The sequence below is a fragment of the Ischnura elegans genome, chromosome X (genome assembly GCF_921293095.1).
Source record: "Ischnura elegans chromosome X, ioIscEleg1.1, whole genome shotgun sequence".
Lineage (NCBI taxonomy): Eukaryota > Metazoa > Arthropoda > Insecta > Odonata > Coenagrionidae > Ischnura > Ischnura elegans.
In genome coordinates, this window is record NC_060259.1 from 91,411,441 (window position 1) to 91,434,610 (window position 23,170).

Genomic DNA, 23,170 nt, shown 5'->3' on the forward strand with positions numbered 1-23,170 from the left:
AGAGAATTAAGTCAAATACGTACTTCGAACAAATTTTTAATTAGCACTCCCTCAGTTACTCCATGCCTGAACGAAAAATTACTACAACGCATTAGCGCCTGGATAGCGCTAAGCGATAGAATAGAATTATACGGGGCTGTATAATGCCCTATGTATGAAGTAGGCATTCATCACCACCAAACATTCATTTCGGAAAAATAAACGTCTAACTATTCAAATACTTTTTGTTCAATATTGCAAGCTGTGTAATCTGAAGCCACGGAACCCAAATATTGGCTCAACCTAAGAGAAACTTATCCTAACACAAACCAGACCTCCATGGAGCAAACCAAGAACTTAATGTAGTAAAGTAGGATATCAGATTAGGAGGACTTATTAACCAAAGGTCCGTATTTCGAATCGAGGTATACGTTGACTCGATTACGGTAACCTAAAACCTAGGGGTGTGGTTTTCCATCCAAAGTTGAACTTTAAGGAAAAAACAACATCCATAAAAATAAACTAAGTTTCTTTAATTAATGGACACGATTTTCCATAATTAGTACATATAATTAGCGGAGAAGACCGAAAGCGATGATTTTTATAAATCGAAGTCGTTCGAGGGCCCAGAAAACTTCTGGCCGATTACCTTAAAGACTTATCGACCCCTAAGCACTGGCACTGCTTTTCTCCCGATTCGCTGCATTCGCAAGCAAGGGCATTTTCACTCCAATACACACAAACGTTTTCACTCCCTCCTTCCGTCGCTGCTTTTCTTCAACTTCCCCCATCATACGAGTCTCGTCATCTCCGCGAAAGAAATTTTCATTACAAAAATGCATACTTCCTCGACCGATGAGTGGGCTTATATATTAAAAACAAGTCAATTAATTAAAATTGAAATTATAAAGTAGCCAAAAGCCAAAAATCGAAGAACTATCGCATGGCAAATAACACGACTTGATGCTAAGAAGATATCCAACGTCACACAGGCATTTGCATAGGATTAAAACAGAAGCTTCGGATCTCACGTACACTCTTATAAATTCTAATGATAATATCTGTAGTATGAACTCTGAAAGGGCTTTCGTTCTTAGTTTTTGACTCCAGCTTCGTTGGCTAAGACGCGTCCCTGTAAGTCACCGTCGGCTCTTGATGCCGTGAAGGCAAAGGATGCAAGTTGCTTCATGTGCTAACCTTCCAAGTTTTCACCGACCCGGCCCTATCAGTAAAGTGGATCTCGTGAGTGTCTACATATTATTGAAAACGATAGTACGTCTCCTAAAAACTGAGGAAAGCAGTGAAATCCATTTGGCCTGTTCAAAATTTGAAGGAGGCAAAACAATTGAAATTTCAAGAAGTCGTGGAGAACGGAGAATGACAGGCTGTGACCGAGAAATCAGTGGAAGAGAGATGGAAAAATATTAGAAGCTGACTACAAACATCAGCTGAAGATGTTATTGGTATAAGAATGCTCATCAAGAAAAAATCATGAATCACTGAGGAAGACTTGGATCACATCGAACAAAGAAGAAAGTACTAGAATACTATAAACTTTGTCGTCAAGTTAGGGGGCTATAAAAACGTTGGTGAAGAATATTTGTGAAGAGAACCATTACATTCGTGGGAAAGAAGCCAACTTTTGGTAGTGAGGAACCCCTTCCAGGAGAGGGACGGGAGTTGTACCGTAGTCTAAAAAACTGATAGTGCAAATTTTAAAATAAAATCTGATAAAAACATAGCCAAAAGGAGAAAAGTTTATGCATATCATAAGGCAGCATCCGATGCCTTAAAGCATGAATTATCTAAGTATTAAGAATATTTTAAAGATTTTCGCGAATTGAATGCTTTCCGTAGTGTCAATTAACCAGCCGAAGATAACGCAATACCTAGTAAACAGAAGCAAATCAATGCGGAAGCTAGGTGGTATTATGCTGATGTCCGTAAATATCTAAAGCGACAAACAATCATGCATTAAAAATTGATAACGCCATTCAGGATATCCCCGAAGGAGAACATAAGAAATTATCTAAGAAATATAGAAAAGCGAAATCAACAAAAAACGGCCTTAAGAAGAGCATTAAGAGACAGCGGCATTCCCTTTACCCGCGTCCTCGGAAAAATACCGCTACAATTTCTAGCCTGTATAAAGCTCCAACGCGGTCAAGTTACATTTCTTGTCACGGTAGAGAAAGTCCTTTTCATTCCATCAACTCCAATAAATCTCCAGGTCCCACTCAAATTCCCGCCAGAGTTATAAATATCTACCAACTGAAATAGCACCGTTTTTCAATTAATATTTGAAGTGTCTCCCGCGTAGCATCGTGTCCCTCAAGATTCGAAACTAGCGAACATTACCCTTATATTTCAGAGTGGGGATTTAAAAAATCCTAGCAACTATCTCCCTCAGCCTATATTTGACTCCAAAGCAGTCAAGTTAGATTTCTCGTCACGGTAGAGAAAGCCCTCTTCATTTCATCAACTCCAATAAATCTCCAGGTCCCTCAGGGGCGGAATTCTGTACACGTTACCAGCGATTGTCGGTGTCGGTAGCGAGTCCTACTGACTACTCTCGGTACGAGCGATTCCGGGGACACGTTCTACCCACGATTTTCGGTAATCTCACCGACAGTTGTCGATAAACCCGTCGGTAGCTACCGATGATTTCCCAACGCTCGGTAGGGCCTACCGACACTTTTTAAGCAACAGGGCAGACTTTTGTTTACACTTTTCGGCACAAGCAGACGATCTTCAATTATAACCTCCGACGCTAGAGACGTGGACGCGCTGCAATTGAAAGTTCTTTATAATATTTATAATTGATTAAACACTTGAAACACAATATTTACGTAGTGGGAGCAGTAACATGGCCAATGTTACACTTATATTACACTATGCGTTCAAATAGTGTTTGGTATTTGGGTACTTTACATAATTCATAGTCAGGGACGGCCTGGGGCCTGATTCTGATCCTTTCTGACTATAGCCAGCGCGATTTATCGGAAAGATTGGCGAACGGTGTATGCATTCGTATTCTCATTTTTAATCACTAGCTATTTCGCCAGAAAAGCTTCGCTTCGTCCCTCTGGCTACGAAAAAGTTATTCTCGTTCCGTCAGGCGAGCATATATAGCGAACGTAAACATTCGCCAAGAGCGAATTTCGCTAGCGACGGCAGTGAAATCGCTATAACGGCTTAGCGAAAGAATTGACGAGAGACAGACTTGTGTTTTTACTACCGCTTTACATCATTATTATGTTGTATTTTTGATCCCAATACGTTTAATTGTTATTAAGATGTTTGGCATACAACCTGTGTGCTGTTTTACTCGTCTTGTTGTTCTATGTAATTAAATAAATGGGATCCAAAGTGGGTTTGCATTTGAATGAACCGCGAAGCTTTAGTTTGATAAGCGTATTTTGTAATTTGTTATATAAATAATATAATTTGTAATATAATGTTATTTTGTAGGGAGTGCTGCTATTCTGAGCATGTCAATGTGTTGGATTACTCGAGAAAACTTGTTGTTTCGGTTCATATGCTCGTTAACGTTTCATCGGAAAAAAGGAAGAGACTCAAGGGAGTTTTGTCATATGAGAGCATTTGTTTCGGTACTCGACGTAGTGTTGTAGTGGATAGCATTGCAAGAATCTCAATCGAAGGTCATGAGGTACGTACCGTGTATATCATCGGAATAAAGGGGCAAATAAACAGAACGACTACTCGAAAAAAGGAAAATTCAATGAATTATTCATTATAAAACTGCATAAATTTCATTACAACACGAGAAAATCTTCATACCTTCATCGGTACATCACAAATTTATATCGATCCAGTATATTTAGTCCCAGAAATATCAACGCAATGTTGTTTGAAGTAACACGCAAATGGTATCAAAATGGAAATATAACGCTTCCATGATCGTTTTTCAAGAATTTGTAATTAGAAAGCGTAAAGTGTGTCACACGAGTTCATAATGACAACACTCGTGGTGTGACACGGCTTCCGCGAAATCTCGGTATTTTCCTCAACGAATGTAATTTAAATGGACCAAAATGACATTTCAAGCGCCAAAAAGTTTTTCTAATTAAATAATTACCCTTGTGGAAGTTGTGGGCTTACGGCGACCAATAAGGCAAACGATGTAAGGAAGCCGTTCCTGAAGATGAAAGTAAATTGTTACAATGCCAATAAAACTATTTTCGTCACTACTAATTACAAGAATAAAATTAGTATAGGCGTAGGTGAATCAGTATGTAGCAGATAATGTCCTCTTCAAAGAAAAATATAATAGAAAATTCCGATACGTTAAGCTACAAAAGTTTCCGATATTCTTCATCGATGACAGTTGAATCCTTGAATAAAAACGCTATTTACTTAGGCTAAAAAAAATCCGATAATAAAAACAGCAAAATCTCCGAACACAAGCCACATCGCACCAACAGGAGTAAGAAATGGAGTCCGCAAGGTAATTAAACATCGTAAATATTTCACAAAACTGTGATTAACTATTTTTAACTTATTTACGGACTGCCGAGTATCGAATGGCGTTTTCGGAGTCTCATTTGTTTAATGCAAAGAAACGAGAAATATGATTGGCCGAGGCGCCTAGCCTCACGTGCGGATGTCACTTCCCGACCGACAAAACCAGTACATCACGAAGTTGTCGGTTGCACTGACGAGTATCGGTAGAGGCGTTCCGCGAATCTCATTTCTTTCGTAGCAAGGGACGATCGTCGGTAGCCGTGTACATAATTCCGCCCAAGGTCTATCTTCCGCAAAATACTATTACACATAGTCGTCATCTCAGTAATGAGGTTTTTGTGATGAGGTGATGCAAAATCAACGTGGATTCCGACAGTGTAAGTTGTGCGAGACTCAGCTAGCCCTCTTTCCACATGACATTCTTTCTTCTGGGGAAGTGTTACCTGTCCCTTCTTATTAGTTTTGCATATTAATTATCACTACCGTTACATCTAGTAGAATTCGACTATTCTCGGACGATGTAGTGCTGCAGGAGGATATAAACACAAACTCCGACAGAATTACGCTTAAGAGAGATCTCAATGCTTTAAACGATAGGTGTGATTCTTGAAAATTACAATTTAATGTTAACAAAAGTGAAGTAATATGTTTTTGAAAAAATGAAAGACTTTCCCAACGAAATTTATTCAATTAATCAAGCAAATAAGTAATTAAGTGAGCAGTTGCTACAGAATTTAGTTGTAATTCTTACCCGAGAATTATCCTGGGGAAAGAAAATTCAGCGTATTTGCGGGAAAGTACCTCTTAAATTAGTATTTATTAAGAAATATGAAAGGAGTGAGACAAGTTTGTGCTTTGTCACCTGCACTTTTCAACATTCACATTGAGAAAGTCATCTATTAAAATCAAAGAGATTGCGTAGGGAGTGAATATCCACGGGAAAAAAATTAGAAATTCAAGTAAATACGAGAAGGATTTCAATGGGTAGATATTAGCTGAAAATAAGAACAAAGAAAACTAAGATATTGAAATACATTAGAAGAGAAGATGCCACGATTAAAATTAAAATAGTGAAACAAAAACTGGAAGAGGTTCATGAATTCTGTTATTTGGATACCTAGCAGGATAACTAGCAATGGGAGAAACAAGAAAAAAATGATCAGCAGAATATCCCAGGTGAAGATAACAATACACCAAAAGAATGATCAACTTACAGCGGGAAATTTAAGCATATAAGTAGGGAAACAATTTATCATAATTTAAATTTATATTATGCGTCTCCACGGAAGTGAGGCATAGACAATCATAGCAGCGGTGAAATAAAACACTAGAATTCATGTTCGGAGGTCTTCACATTCCTTAGACCTTGCCTTCTTCGGTAACGCGATCATCACAATTCTTTGTCCTTTGGAAGTTTTCCACTTGAGTAGCTAACTTTTATTACGTCACAGAGACATCGTGACACTTTCATTATGACATAGGTATCCTTGGATTCATTTGCGGCCGCCTTGATGATTTCTCCGTAGATATTGCCTGCTCCAGGTTCATTTCAATGTCCTTTACAGCTGTCTCCAATTCGCTCCTCAAAATGTGAAGGTCTTCTTCGTCAACCTGGCTCTATCTTTCATTAGGTCCAGCTGCCTTGGCCGTTGGAAGAATTCTTCGACGTATGGCCTCCATCCATTCCCATTGTCTTCACTTTCAAGCAGTACATTCCCGTCCGTATCTCTGATGTTACTGCTTTTCGATTTCCTTTCCCCGAAGTGCTTTTTAACTGACCAGCTGGCGGGCTGTTTCGGTGTTCCCATTCTCCTTTTTTTCGTTAAGTCCTTCGGAACAGCTTTCTATCCAATACTCTCGAGCCTTCTTGCATTCTCGATTGACTAAGTTCCAAAGCTACTAGTAGAGATTTGCCTCATTTCGGTCGTTCATGTATATTCTTCTTTCTTCCATTAGTTCCCCCACAGTCGGTCGTCATCCATGGCTTATTCGTACTAGCTGTCTTGCTAATCAGCTGCTCCTCAGCAACTTCTGCGATGGTCCTCTTCTGTTCATCCTATCTCTCTCCGCTGTTCATTTCTCTATTTTCCTAGTTCACTGTCAACTGTTGAGGCGAATCTTTCTCTATTTTCTTCTTTGGTCAGCAGTTTTGTTTCCATCTTGGTTCCTGTATGGTACACCTTATTTTCTTGTTACGGAGGAGGCTGACCATGAGAACAAGGTTGTGATCGCTATTTATACCTACTCCAGGATAGCCCTTACACTACTTCACTTGGTTCATATATCTGCCTGTAACAATCATGTGGTCTATCTGGTATCCGGTAATACCCCAAGGCATCTTCCATGCATCCCTCCCGTCGGTGTTGTTAGAAGAGTGCGTTGGAAATCACCATATTCTTCCCATACCAAAATTCGACTGCTCTCTCTCCTTGGGCGCACTGTTTTCCCAATCCGATGTTTTCATCGCTGTTACCCCCTTTCCCTTCTCCAACCAATGCATTCCAGTCTCCCAGTATTTTACTAAAATAAGAGCATAGTTGGGAAAGTTTCGCAACCTTCCCAAAAGGAATCTTCCTTCATTTCGGGTACCTTTGAACTGCATCGTGGTGTTTGGATAACACCAGCTTATCATTAAGCCAAGGATTTCCCAGCGAGATAGCTCATAATTGGAAAAAAATGGCGATCCAATAGAAAACAGCACCATAAAATCTTAAGCTTACAATGGACATTAAAGGATTATGACGCTTCTTCATGATGAACATAACAAGATTTACAGGCTTTATCTTAGATTAAGTTCTTCAGTCTTCTATAATATTTTTACTGTTTATTCAACTCGTTTCAACATCAAATATTATCAACTGGGATTTGAATCTTTTGTACCCATCAACAGTAGGTAATTTTGTCTTGGTGCAGCTAGCATTTTAACACAAGTTATAAACTTAAAAATACTTCCAATAAGAAAATAAATTACTTGGACTAACGAATGATTAAAAATAAATAAAAATGCATTAATATTTAAAAAAATTAACTGAAAGAACATGAAATTAATGACTAATTGGATTTAGTTTATGGGGATGTGGTGCTAGAGATGAATTGATGTAGATAACTGCAAAGATTATTCTCAAAATGAAAATTAGCTACTTCTAGGGAGTGAAGTCTGACGCTGTGAGTTATAAAAATAACAAAAGTTTATTACATATAATCTTCATAAACGGTCATCATACGATAAACTTAATCCATTTGGCACATTGCATAATACTGCCGTCCATCCCATAAGATTCTAATCTCATTAGCGCTCACTCCAATAAATTCCCACCGAACCTATCTTTAGACAAGAAAAATAGCGTCAACTACAATGCTATCTTCATCAGCGATAAAAAATCGGTAGCAAAAAAGGAAAGATAGGCATGTCAAAAGATCTGTCCAACCGAAATTCAAGATGAACTTTATCAAGAATTTCAAACTATCACTGTGTCCAATGATTGAAACGACTAGTAGGCGTTCAAGAACCTCTTACAAAATTAACAATCTATAGGTTAGCTTCATGACGACACAATCGCTTACAATGTGAATATAACGCCAATAAAATCCTGTTCCAGTACAGTGCAGATGGCAAGGGACTAATCCATGTAACACGAAATCCATGATTTTTTCCAAAGAATCTCCGTAATGCACTTACGGAGGACTAGTACGATCCTAGACATTCATTGTGAACAATAAGTCATTGGATACTTACGAATTTCAGCTACCTCAGCTAGTACTTGATCAGAGGGAGAATCTAAAGAGGAGAATGCCCACATGCGATTCCACACAAATTTCCTTTGACGGCCCAACCGGATTTCTGCATATCCGCGTCATTCTTGAGGGCACGGAGAACACGAATAGTAATCTCTGCTACCGCGATCATGTGTGATGCCGCTCGCATTTGTAATTTCCCTTCCCTCGTTGCAGCAATTAAACTTTCATCATTTGAGCATAATTCATTTAAATTTCTATAACATTCCCATTTCTTAAAATTTTCTCTTTTATTGTGCAATAAGAACTTAATTTAAACAGCAATAGCATAAAAATTCATTGCTTTTCTGTTTACAGTTTTGAACTGAAATACTTTCTTCGTGTCACTGCTGACAGGAATGCGACTGGGCTAGCTAAAATGGAATCAAACCCCGGATTAAATGGAGTGCACTGCGGAAACTCACGCCCATTGGGCCGTCAGAGTTTTTTTCTTTCGGGCTGCGACTATTTTATATTTGGAAAATACTACTACTTTATATTTATATTTGGAAACACCGTTAATGGCTCACAGTGACGGGGCTCCGTAGCCAAGTAGGTTTACTCCACATGCAGTAACTGCGGTGAAGTTCTGGGAGTGTTCGAGGTAATAATTCTTTTTCCATAATTGCTGTCAACACTCCGTCAAATCTCTTCAATCATAAACAATGGAGAAGTACGATACTAAAACACAGATGCATGTCTTCACGCTGGTGCACTATATGTAATCTATGACGTAAAATGAACAATCAATTACTATTGTTTTTACAAAATTTTAGGCGCCATAATTTACCAAGGAAAACAGATCTATATTCAGCACATAACAAGGTCGGAATTTATGATATTGCAGTTAATATCACTGAAAATTTTTAACGAGGGAGAATCCACGGATGAGCAAAATTTATTCACCAAATTCACTGTGGTAACGGGAAACAATTCATTACTAAAGTGTATGTACACTAAACAGTATAATTCGTAGCATTTTTTGCTGCTGCGCAGTCGAAAAAAGGGAAGAATTATAAAATGACCTTTTCCCAGCGACCCGAAATTATAACTGAATGCTATTATAAATATAAATGATTGGCAATAAGAGAATGGGATGTTAATTGCTGTGTCCAGACACAGGCATGCAAACATGGCAAAACTATCTAAGGAAATGTTTTCATCAGTTTTCTGGGAAAATCTTAAATATTAATTACCTGCTGACACAATTGAAATATTCCAATGGATAAAAAATGTTATCATCTATCAACATCACATATTTTCTTTCCTGTAACGTAGTTTGAAAGTTTTTGACCTAAATAGGGATGCCTCTACATTACGAGAAGGAGGAAACTAATTTTAACCGATTTTATTTACAAAAAGGACAAAACTGGCGTTTCAAAAAGTTTCCTTTCTAGCTTCCTTCTCAAAACTGACAGAGATGGTGCGGGAGGCAAATGACAACCGGCAAAGGCCGTCAACGGCGCCTAAAGAAGTCCCTATCGTGATCTCTTCTACCATTATATCTACGGTAAGTGAGGCACACCTTTCACGTCATCAGCGAACACGTCCTCTCTGAATCTATTTAATATGTTAAGCCTATAATTCGTTCTTCGCTCAAGTGACGACTCCCAGCCTAATTCATTAAATAATCAGCTGACGCTGCTGTTTATCGTAGCAACCCATTACAAATGGCAGGATGACTGACGGCGGAGCGAAAGTTTGGCATCACCGTTCTCCGTAAGACACGTACGGTCAACTAAATGTGGAACGCACTATAGAAGAATACAGAATATAAAGGCGCTCTCCACTTCAGCCTGGCTTGATGTCACCTACATCTTGGTAGGTGAAACGTCGCCATCAAAATGACAACACGGACAGAACCCGGAAATCTACCCTACTATTATTTTCACTTCTTACGCCGGGTAAGATAAATCTAGCAGTGATGGGGGACTGGAACGCCTCAGTCGGGGAAGGGAGCGATGGACACGAAATAGGAGATTTTGGAATAGTAATGCGAAACGATAGGGGAGAGAAGGCAGCAAGAGAAACAAATTATTCATCACAAACACGTGGTTCAATCACCATGAAGGGAGAAGGTACACATGAAACAGTCCAGGGGATGTGGGGGGACATCAGATAGACTACTTTATGGTAAGACATAGGTTTAGGAATAGAGTCAAAAACTCGAGCAGCTTCCCTTCAGCGGATGCGGATTCAAACTTCAACCTAGTATCATGAAATACAACGTAATGCAAATATTCAAAGACTCAAAAGACGGATGAAAGTTAGGAAGGCGAGGAAATGGAATGTAGAAGCGGTGAAGGGAACTCTGAGGAGAGAATATCAGGAACTGGTGGATATTAGTACACGTGAGATTGGAAGTACACAGACAGTAGAGGAAGGGTGAGATAATATTAAAACGGCAATAGTCAACGCGGCGGAGAATTCAATTGGATATGTTGGCAGTAGAAGGATAAAAAAGCCGTGGATTACGGAGGCATTGGTAAAAGAAATGGAAGAGAGAAGGAAGTAGAAGAGCGTGGACACACAGCAGGGCAAAAGAAAGTATAGGGAACTAAATACTCGATTACGATGTGAAACTAAGAGGGCAAGGGAAGCTTGGTGGAAAAGGCAGTGTGAGGCGATGGAAAAGTTCCAGAAGAATGGAGAAGTAGGCGCTGAAGATCAGTTTGGTTTTAGAAAAGGGAAGTCAACTCGTGGTGCAATAGTAATAATGAGGTTCCTCGTGGAGAGGAACCTAGAATATGACCACGACGTGTATGCCTGTTTCGTGGATTTTAAAAAGCATTTGATAGGGTGAACTGGGTAAAGTTAATGCATATTCTCGATATGATAGGTGTAGATTGGAGGGATAGGCGACTCATTCGTAATCTGTATATGGCCCAGACTGCTCAAGTGAGGGTAGCGGACGGAGAATCTGAGAATCTGGCAGGCATTGGCCGAGGAGTTAGACAAGGTTGTCCTTTGTTGCCGCTGATTTTAACGTATATTCTGAGGAGATGGTAAGAGAAGCGTGGGATGAATTAGAAACTGGAGTAAAAGTGGAAGGAATGATGTTCAAATCAGTTAGGTTCGCGGATGATCTGGCATTGATTGGCCAGTCAGCAAGGGGACCGCAAGCTCTATTTTTTTATTTGATCCGCGGCTTCTGCGGTGTTGTTTTTGATTTCGTTCTTTTTGATGAGGTTATTAAATGTTAGAGAGATATCTCTGTCGTCGAATCCATTTCCCCGTAGAATGGCCACTAGCTACCTTAGGCAAAGTTGTTCTTGTCACTTATCGTGTAGGAGCGGTGAATCAAGGTGTTGACCACTCCATTTAATTGGGCTGGGTGATGGTGTGATAAAGCGAGCAGGTATCGATTTGTAGCTGCTGGTTTTCGATACAGTGCGAACAGTACGAGATCAAAAGCAACACCGCAGAAACCGCAAACTCCTCTACAAGTGACCTCAGCGACCAGAAGAAAGCCTTCCTGCCATACATAAAGGGGACGACTGACATAATAGGAAATATCCTAAGAGAAATCCAGCTAAGGACAATCTTCTCACCTCAAGTGCAGATAAAACATTTCTTAAGAACCGTCAAGGATAGAACTCCACCTCAAGTCGAAGGGGTCTACCGAATTCCTTGCCAGACCTGTGGGAAGAATTACATGGGCGAAACTGGAAGATCGGTCAAAACACGTCTAGAGGAGCACGAAAGAGCAATTCGACTGGAGCAGTCAGCGAAGTCCGCGGGAGCCGAACACGCAGCGCTGGGCCACACAATCGACCTTAAAAAAGCCAAAATTGTTTCCAAAGTAAAAGGTTTTAAACAGAGACTCGTCAGAGAAGCCATAGAAATATCTACAGAGGACAAGAACAATTTCAACAGGGACACCGGCATTAAAATTAGCCGTACTTGACAACCAGTAATCAGCCAAAACAATCAGCAACCTACTCCTCCAACCTCCCGCTCCTTCCCCCCCCCCCCACCACCTGAGACGGATACCTATATATATGAATTTAAATTCCCACCTCTTCAGAATCCCTTGAGAAAGCAACCAGCATCGGTCGGGAAACGTTGGGGCCACCGAAAAATTGACGCGGAGACATAGACCAGAAGTTTTCATTCAACATGACGAGTGCCCGCGAAAGATTTAACGAAGAAGAAGGCCAAGGTCATGCGGTTTTGTAAAGCAGCGCGAGCGAAGAATGTGAGACTCTCGATAAAAGACATGTGGGGAAGAATTGATGAGGTAGAGCAATGCAACTATTTAGGAAGCACATTAGAGGAAAACGGACACAGTAGAAAGGACATCAGGAAGCGAATTGCATTAGCAAAGGAGGCGTTCGTGAACAGGAAGGAACTTCTGAGAGGATCGTTATGTAAGTTTGATCTGGATTGTAGCTCTCTACGGTGAGGAAACGTGGACACTAAGGAAGGAGGACAAGAGAATATTGGAGGTATTCAAAATGTGGATATGGAGAAGGCGAAATGGACAGAGAGGAGGAGGAACGACGAAGTGATGGACATGATGGGTGAGGAGAGGCAGCTTTTAGAAGAGATTCGGAGGAGACAGAAGGTATGGATGAAGGGAGTACTTAGCGGGGAGGGGATGTTGAAAACGGTGTTAGAGGGTAGAATGTTGGGTAAACGAGGGAGGGAAAAGAAGAGAAGAGGATTTTAGATAGATTGAAAGGGATTAAGCCTTAGCAGTGAACTGAAGCTTCGCCACGAAGGTAGCAAAGAAAGCTTGAATTAGACGAGAGGTAAACGGATGGCATGTTACGAGAGGCGCTATTTCCGAATATTTATTGATATTGTACTTGGGTATATATTAATTTATTATTATTGTACTGCATTAACCCGCCAACTTAATTGGACCGAGTGGTTGTATGTTGATGATACAGTACGACAACAGCGTAGTGAGATCTAATTCCCAAAAGAACCAAGATCAATCGAAAACATGTGCTCATTCCAAATACAGGAAAACCTGATTAACTCTTTTTGGGAAATCAGCCGTGTCAGGATGGAATTGCTGCCAACGTATCGATGGCCTTCTCTGCCATCGCATCAGGGCAAATGATGGACCCGGTTAGTGTCGGGTTTATATACACAGTTGGGGCGGTCAAGTCAACCTGGTCCATCATTCGCCCTGATAACGATGGCAAAGAAGGCCATCGAAACGTTGGCAGCAATCTTCACCCTGACCCGACTGATTTCCCGAGAAGAGTTCATCAGCAAGATTCGCTGGGAAAGCACCAAATCCTTCACCATAGGAAAACCTATTCTTGACTCGGCAAAAACTCCGAGTAGTGCTTCTCAATAGTTATTACAACGCATTGTGGATTTATTGGGATGCCTTTTTTTAACTAACTGAAGTGTCGCAGTAGGAAAAAGGACGAAAATATACTCCTAATATTCTTATGTCAATAAGCGATATAAAAAACTTATTGGTGGACTGCGAAGTTATCCTTCAGAAATAAAATATTGCAATCAAACAAATAGTATCTCAGCAGTTTCTTAAGTCCTCTCCAACAGAAAACAAATAAAGAAAATTATTCTTCTGAAAACGCGGCTCTGAGATGTATTTAATGTACTTCCACATGATGTATAAATAGCTTCCACCTGACCATTCAACAATCTAACAAAGGTGACGCGGTGGTTGCTTTAGAAAAGAGGCAGTAAGTATATAAAAAAAGCCAAGATTTCATAAAGGCTAACAAAATTGAAGTTATTCGTTCCGATTCAAACAACACATGCGCATTCGAATGTAAAAAGGGATTAAGGACAGCGAAGGACTGTTGAAGCGAAATGTTTAAGAAAGTCGAAAATTTTTAAGCCGTTTAAGACGAATACTTCTGCCCCACGACTCTTCGGTTTGCCCAGGTTCACGCATGTGTAATCCCAATAAGACCTAAGTGCTTCTGCCCCCCAGCCATCAACTTGCGAAAAAAAATCGATGAAGTGTTTAGTAGGCATGTGCGAGTGCTCGAAAATTCGAGTCGAGTACTTTCGGTTACCGAGCTGTCGAGGCCAGTAAGTTCAGAAATCTGCCGACAAGAGGTGCTATCATAAAACTAATGTGATAATATCGATTTTAAAGTCAATAAGTCGTTATAATTCCTTGATCTGGGAGTTTCAGCTTGCTGTGTACGTAGCAGTTAACCACCATAGCGGGCGGCGAATAGCTTTCCGTCACCCGCGGCGGCCGACAGTCTTCCGACCCGGCGTAGTATTCGGAGTATTCGCAGTGGACCGCTGCATCGCCTATCCTTCCTTATGCGATACTTTTATGCCCTTCCCTACTTTCTTTTTCTCAAACGCCGAGAGAATGCGTAAAAATTATTAATGTTCCTATGAAAAATGTAACTTTTAGGTTTTTAGCAGATAATGCCGGTTTTTTCCGGTGTTCGACGTCACAAGTGAAGTAATCTTTTAGCCTGTTTTAGTATTTCGTATGCCCGATGTTAATTTTCGTTTACTCCTTTGTTGCTTTTAGTTTCCTTCATAAACTGACAAAACAAATACAGATATTTTCAACAAAGCTAAAGCTGAGCTCTATAGTTCGTTTGCATCGTCCACTTAAATTCCATGAAGATTCAAAATTAATAAAAATCGTTGATAAAACTTTTATTAAAAATCCCCAAGGTTCCCAAATCTTACAATTTTTTCAAGAAAGTACTTGTCCAGCCACACAAGTGCGTAGCGAAAGACTGTAATGCTATTATATAGAGACGTCAAAATCTGCCGCCTGAGTATGTAGAACAATTGGTTTTTCTGCGTGAGAATATGAAAGGATCAAATATTATATGATTCATTTACGTGTGTAATCTTTATTACAATTGTGAAAATGTCTTTACTTAGGGATCTTCCTTAAAGTTTGAAGACATATTAATAAAATTGACAAATTTTACTAGCGGCTAACTTATTTCAATCTTGCTAATGGAACTGCTTTAAGAAAATTAATTTTACTTCATCTCCTAATTCTGAAATAATTACCGTCAACGTTTCCCATTACCTTTTTTACATTAAGCTAAGCATCGAGAATATAAAATGCACACGCGTATTGGAAAAATGAAAATATGCTGGAGCATCCCTTGTTTTACTGCCTGGTCGAGGAGTTATCATACTCGGCTCGACTCTATACTCGCGAGTAGTTTTCAACTCGACTCGATATCAAAAATTACTACTCGCACATCCCTAATGTTTCGAGAATTGGCTCAATTACCTACCGAATACAGTGTGAGAAATTCAATGAACTCAGCTCGTAAGCTCTCAATGAAGAACATCCTGGTGTCATTTGATATGACTAACGTTTTCACCAACGTAGGCGAGAAGGAAGCTTTTAACTTGGCAGGGGATATCCTCCTTTGTAAATTCATTCCGGCATTCATTGTCAGCGGACCACAGTAATCAATATGATGCTTTAAATTATATATTCAAAGATCGCAAAGTGATTACTGTACTGATACTTAAACATAAATTCTGCAAAACGATGTCCGACGACCATTTTAGCTTTTCGATCCGGATGACAATGACAGCGAAAAACGATAAAACAGGGTAAAACAAAGATGAATTTGAGAAATGCTTCGCGAGATGTACACTCATTCACTGAGATTATAATGTTCAGAAGTCTGAGAAGCTATAACATAACAAGGTTCATCCAATTCTTTACTTTCGGATAAACATAAACACTCCGATGAACTTCGTCCGCAATCGTATATAATGCGTCATTTGTGTTCAATACTACGTAGAAACGAGTTACTTTTTCGTTACAAAGTAAAGTTTAAAAGAATAAAAACGTGTTTTTTCATTGGAACACAGGTTATAATAAAAATATTAAACAATAGCCTATCTTTAAAGACTCTTTGAAGTTACCCATCCCACTGCGTCTGAACCGAATATGCTCGTGAACCAGCGCTTCGCAATGATCGTAGATTCAAATGCCCATTCAAATGAATCTAATCCATAAGCCAATCCAGTTATTCAAAATACATAAATGCAGTGAAAGGGTGAGGTAATTTCATTTGGGATAACAAATGAGAGCTGCTCTCTTTTCAAACATTCTTCATCTTAAGAAAGATCTATAAAAAGTTGAGATTTGGGACGCTGCCAACAAAAATCCACGTGGAACGAAAAGACCCAGGAAAAGCAACCTAAAGGAATGAGTGAGACTTGCGAGACACGTAGTGCGGTCGAAACTCACCTACCCAAAACAACCTACGGGTGTTAGGACAGTCTTTCCTTCAGTACTCGATTTGCATCTAGCCGAATCCTGACGAGTAGTGAAATTAAGTCAATAGAAGCCACCAATAACTTTTAAGAGATATTATGGAATCTGGAATGGGAAATTGTGCATCACATGCTAAACATTTTTAGTAAATTTGCCTTCCTTAAGGTAATATTCTCCCGGAATATATTTACATTGAGTTGCTTTCTTACTCATTCGCGTTTTAAGTGTTCTTCAAAGACGATACGTTTATGGCGAATTCAGTCGTTTTAAATGCATCGTCTTTTTACACGAAACTGCGCTGCCGTGCTTCTTCTAAATAGACATATAAACCACAATTTAAACACCTGCGCCATTCTTTTCATACAGGCCTGCTAGTGGAACTCTCATACAAAATACTCGCCGGGCTGGCGCCATACCGGTCTCATTACATGTTGCTTTCCTGACTTTTCTATTTCTGGGAAGATTAACAGCTTGACAGAGATCGGAAAATTTCCGATCGCTTGTCGATCAGGAGCGGTCGAATGAATGGTAAAGCGATCGGAATTTTCTCATTTGATTTTTTTTTCATCTCAACGACTCAATACATTTCCTCGAAATACAACGACTCATCGCCGAGAATAAGCAAACCAGATGCATGCCCAATACGGAACAGCTGAGGGCTGGGGTAGATCACGCGGTGTTGGGAATGTAAATCTTGGCCGGTCACTCAGATGGCGCTAATGGCCCAGAGGTCGTGCCTCAGTGACATAGGAATGAACATGAAAAAGCCTAAAATACGAATGAAATTCACGAATTGTGACCGCAGATACAACCATTCGATACCACCGAGCCTTTAACTATAAAAACAAACTGGACAGGAGATATGCGAGAGATGATGAGATTGCCACCACTGCACCGCAACACGCACTCATCATATTTGCCACCACACGACGACACATGACACCCAAATCCTGCCACATTCGCAATCCTTCTCTCCGTTATTTTTTTGTTCCCTTTAGGATGGCTTTGAAACTGTTGAATGAAAATTAAACTATGTTTTTCCCCATAAAATATTTATTAGATCACTATCATGGTTTCACTGAGGATTAATTAATTGATAATAATAATGAACCTTAAATCGACCCTATGACCGCGGGACTGTAATTGTAAGGAGTTTTAAATTGATGGTTTGAGGCGTTACTTTATGGAATTTATTCATATTGAATGAAAATTAAATTATGTTTTTCCACATGAAAATGGGGATGGCGCCTGAGGATGACGCAGGGAGAGGACAGCAGTTCTCCTCGTATGAATTGAGGTGGAGACCATAATGGTCAGGACAGCGACACTCATTTCAATACGGGCGTGGTAACATTCACTTCAAGGGCAGAAGTACTGCGATGCGAAAGGCGCCAGAAAAATGTCATATAACTATCCCGATGGGTCGTAACTATTCCACTAATTTTTATGCCATGACACGATGGAATTCTCACGAGTCAAACATTCCAGAGGGTCACCTAGTCTCCCCATTCGGATGTCCGGGCGGGGACTACTCGAGAGGATACATTGGTCGAGGGTTATAGAACGCTAAAGATTGGGGCATGGAACGCTTGATCGCTTATCGCCTGCGGGAAGCTAGAAAACTTGAAGGTGGAAAAGCAAGGAATAAATCTGGACGGAACTGGACGAATTAGGAATAAGCAAAATGAATTAATGTGTACAAGTGTGTAGTAGCCTAAAAAAAGGAGACTTTTATAGTGTAAGCTACACAATGATAAATACAAGATCGCTAAAGGGTAACGCTAAGGTGGGAATAATGCATAGAAAGAGCAAAGAGTGCATGTGAAAAGCTACCTGCAGTTTAATGAGAGGATAGTAACAATGAAGATAGAAACCAAACCTGTGAATGTGCAGGTATAGATGCATACATCAAATTATGAAGATGAAGAAGTAAAGGACATCTAGCATGATATTACGGATGTAAGCAATAAATTAAAAGAAGAAGAAAATCTTATTACCCTGGGTGATTAGACTGCCGTTGTCGGCGAAGGTCAAGACAGAAAAATAACTGGAAAAGAAGGATTAGGAGACCGGAAAAAGAAGAGAAAGCATAATTGAATTTGCAGGGTCTTGTGGTTGCCGATACACTATTCAAAAATCCCAAGCGAAGAAGATACACTTGGGAAATACCAGGAGACCTAGAAAGATTCCAAATACACTACATTCCTGTGAAAAAAAAACAATTCAGAATTCAGGCGAAGGATTGCAAAAGACACCTAAAGACAGATATCGCCAGTGACCATAACTAAGATTTTATTAAATGCCATTTCAAATTCAAAATATTGAAGGAAGCAGTGAAAACCATTTGGCAGGTTGAAAATTTGAAGGAGGCAAAACATCAACTGAAATTTCAAAAAGTCGTGGAGAACAGAGTATGAGAGGCTGTATCCGAGAAATCAGTGGAAGAGAGCTGGAAAAATATTAGAAGCTGACTACAAACATCAGCTGAAGATGTTATTGGTAGAAGAATGCTCATCAAGAAAAAATCATGAATCACTGAGGAAGACTTGGATCACATCGAACAAAGAAGAAATTACAAGAATGCGATAACTTTGTCGTCAAGTTAGGGGGGCTATAAAAACGTTGGTGAAGAATATTTGTGAAGAGAACCATTTCATTCGAGGGAAAGAAGAAGCCACCTATTGGATAGTAAGGAACCTCTTCAAAAAGAGGGACGTAATATGTAATACCCTATGAAGTAACTGTGTTTCCAGCCTTTAGTGCGGTCTGCCTGGTCTTTTAGTTATCGCATTTTGCGACGTAGTTAATGTCGCAAAGTGGAGTAGTGACGCAGTGTTGTGATTCAGCCTGGCCCTGTAGCTGTCTGCCCAGTGACGTGATAAGTACTCGCTGGCTATTTCATTCACTTGTTTTGCTCTATCTCTAATAATAATAAGTTTTACGGTTCATATTTAGAAATGACTATAAATTTCTCATCTTAACATGTACCGCTATATTACTTTGTAGTGCTTGCTTCATTAAATTCTTTTGCCTTTCTTTAGTGGTTCAGAATTATCGTACGATTTAAATTCTCAACAGTTGTTGGGTATTAGTATTGACTCTTAGTATTATTGGATTCCATATCGAAATAACGCTATACCTTGAATTCCTTTTTTCATAGCGTCTTCACTAATGTCACAACGAACATATCAACGTCAATACCTCGAGTCTACAAAAAGCGATTCTGTGTATGTGTATTTCAAGCAGTGGTTGAGAAAAACAACTCAGCTCCATTAAAACAAAGAAATCTCCATGCCCTGATCTCATTACGGCTCGCGTATATAAGAAATCAGCATCGGAGATGGCGCCATCCTTTAAAATACGTTGTTTGAAAACAACTAAAGGGACATAGGTCCTTACTTATTGAAAACCGCGAACTTCACGCCTATATTTAAGGTCGGAGATCAGTTTTTCTCGGTCGACGTGAAAGGTCTCCTCCGTTTACCGTCGTATTGAGGTAGACTGGATCACGAGAAGAAAATAAAGGGAAGTCTTCAAAACAGAGAGACTTAAAATGCCATTCTTTCCTCGTACTATCAAGGTTAGCCACTGTGTCTTAATTAATTAAATTAATGATATCATTCGCTAGGACGACTCAGACGTTATTTTTCCGCTGTTCTAACCTTGCATGGATTAAGTATTTGGCAAGTTTTGCCTTTGCATGGAAGCGCACGCATTTTTAATTGCTCTTTTATGCCGGGGCTTTTATACTGGGTGGTGTGCATGTGAGGATCTGTTGCATGCTGATGATTGATCAGCCCCCGTCCAACACCCAGAAGTGGCTCGCAAGGTATTACGTAGATGTACAAAAGGAAATGTGGTGCCACTTAACAATAATAAGGACAAAATAGATAGACGGAGTAAGTGATGAGGGAGTCCTAAGACGAATAGGAGCGAGGTGAATTATCTTAAAAAACTTTATAAGAAGACGAAACAACCTAATCCGCCATATCTTGAGACATAATAGCCCGATGAAGACAATCGTCGAGGGACAAGCAGATGGCAAGACAGGAAAAGGAAGGCCGCGAATAAAGGATACGGAGCAGGTAAAGTAGGATGTGAAAGACAAGAGGAGAGAAGCCATGCGAGGGTGAGCGAGTCGAAGAAAAGGTTCCGTATTAGCGTCCCATTGGAGACTGTGCCACGCCCAACTCGGGCTACCTGCTGGAAAACGCAAATTGTGCGATTCACACGGAAAAAGTATACAAAGCTTGCTAGAAAAGATTTTAAGATATCAAAAGAGCACTGAAAATTCTATATAATAGATATGTAAACAAACATTTCTCGCAGAAAATGTTTCTTCTTGCTACCTATGCTTGAAAAACAGATATTTGCTTCATTTGTGTCCGTTCGTCACTCAGCTTCGCGCACAACAAGTACTCCACCGGGGATCGCGGAAAACATCACTCAACAGCCAGGAAGACAAATGCTTGAGGAGCCCCTTCCGCGCAAACAGCGCGAAACATTCTCAAGGGCGTGGCTAATGAACGTACCTCGGAATTTCTTAGGAGGGTTGTTTAGGTCTCCGGCGTCCGGGCACACAACGCTGCGATCGTCGACCAACCTGCAAACAACAAAAAAACACACATGAGAGTGAAGTATTACAAAGCAAAATATTCAACATGTAAATGAAGAAAACGTCGGAATAATACGTAGCAACACTGCTAATAGCCCCGGCCTGCCAACTCTTCTTCAAGGAGGAAAAAGTGGCAGAACGAAGGGCATGCATTCAGAAGATCTGGGTTGAAATTTCGACCAAGGCACATAATTATTATTCATCTGAGTACTTTTCGCACTTATTGTTGCAATGGAGTTATTTTTAAAGAGAGTATCACTCTTACTTCGTCAGTCTCTTACACATAAAGCAGACCTTTAACAATATGTGCCTGGATCATCCGTGTGACAAGTTTTGAATCTGATGAAATACCGAGGAAAAAGTTTTCAAATTTGAGGCATAGACATATTTATTTAATTCAGTCCAAAAACAGCACGAGGCCAATTACAGACGACAAAGAATAACAAGACAATATTTTAATAATATTATTCAAAACGTAACCAACAACGCACAAAATAATATTCAGCAGTATTTACAAATAAATAACAAAGAATGGTGGACTTCATCGGGTGGTGCGAAGGAGTAGGGGGGAAATTACGACAGAGATGGTGCGAAATGGATGAGGGATGAAAGAAAGGATCAAAATCTGGAACACATTTGGAATAGGATTCAAGGAGGAGACCTCGTCGTGCGCGAAGGAACACGAAGCGGGAAAAGAGAAAGAAGGTCAGATGATCTGTATTTGCCGTTAATAATATTTAAGAAGAGGTCATTGAGGATACGGCGATCAGCTAAAGTTGCAATATTATGGGAGGATCTAATCTTATTGAGGGAGAAGTTACGAAAAGGCTAGTGGCTATATCGGACAACAGAAAGGAAAAAATTCAACGGGCGTTTCAGGAGCTTTAATGAAGGAAGCGGAGCCGTACAGCAGATTTGGCTGAAGTATTCCAGGGCCGGAGAGACATAGGAAAAGAAGAAGGTGCGTAGAGTAATTAAATCCGATACCGTAAACACGGGCTACCTGAGCCCAGATTTTGAAATCATAAACATTCCTTTCAAAATGGGCACAAAATATTGTTTACTTTGACACATTAATTTTATATATTTACATTATAGTTAAATTAAAAAAGAAGAACTTTGTGCTTTCACATTAACATTTATTCACGACCATGGTTTCAACGTTAGACGTCATCATCAGGTGAACTCTACAGAGGTCCATCACATCCTTTTATACCAGGCTAGGAGGGGGAGGGAGGAAGGTAATTAGGTTGAACGGATTGGTCAACAGAGAAGAGGGAGGGGGAAAAAAACTTGGTCATATGGTACGAAAGAATGGTTTGGTTTCGAATGGAATGGTTTATGGTTTTTTTCCCCCTCCCTCTTCTCTATTGACCAATCCGTTCAACCTAATTACCTTCCTCCCTCCCCCTCCTAGCCTGGTATAAAAGGATGTGATGGACCTCTGTAGAGTTCACCTGATGATGACGTCTAACGTTGAAACCATGGTCGTGAATAAATATTAATGTGAAAGCACAAAGTTCTTCTTTTTTAATTTAATTATGAATCGCTTTCACCAAGTTACGCCTCAAACAATCAATTTTAAATTATAGTTTATTAAGAATATACTTGTACACACCAAATTTTTCCATTGTGAAATTGTAAATACTTTTATTTTTTTTTTATTTGGGCTCAAGTTAACCCGAAGATTGGGTTACTTGACCCCAGACTATAATTCCGTTAGGAGCTACCATTTAAAGGCAGTTATGAAAAGGCCAAGTAATTCTTGCGAGGTCAAAATTAACACAGAGATATCGTATTCGTGGAGAGAAACATTTAGAAATATAAGAAACAGTTGGGAGATTATGGGAGCAAAAGGTTAAACAATTACTATCAACTTCAGGTTCATACATTTCGAGAACGCAGCTATAAGCTAGGTACTAGTCCAGGCCAAAATCAATTAAGGACACGCATAAACACAGTAGTCACCAATGCTACTGAAGAATTTTAAACATTCTTAATTTTCGTAAATTAGGAGCGATGAAGCGAATCAGATCACAAGTTTGCAAAGTTGTTGGGAAATCTTCAAATGGACAAAGGTGATAAGGCAAAGGATG

The 23,170-nt window shown here is 39.8% G+C and overlaps 1 protein-coding gene across 7 annotated transcripts in view; it reads right to left on the reverse strand.

Annotated features, from left to right (window-relative positions):
* The window catches only part of LOC124171669 (inositol 1,4,5-trisphosphate receptor), a 232,913-nt gene that overhangs the window by 179,096 nt on the left and 30,647 nt on the right, over nt 1–23,170 (reverse strand). For all 7 annotated transcript variants that reach the window (XM_046550907.1, XM_046550904.1, XM_046550905.1 and 4 more), the window contains exon 2: nt 20,992–21,062. In XM_046550907.1, the coding sequence (XP_046406863.1) occupies nt 20,992–21,062 (71 nt within the window). The remainder of the gene's footprint in view (nt 1–20,991; nt 21,063–23,170) is intronic.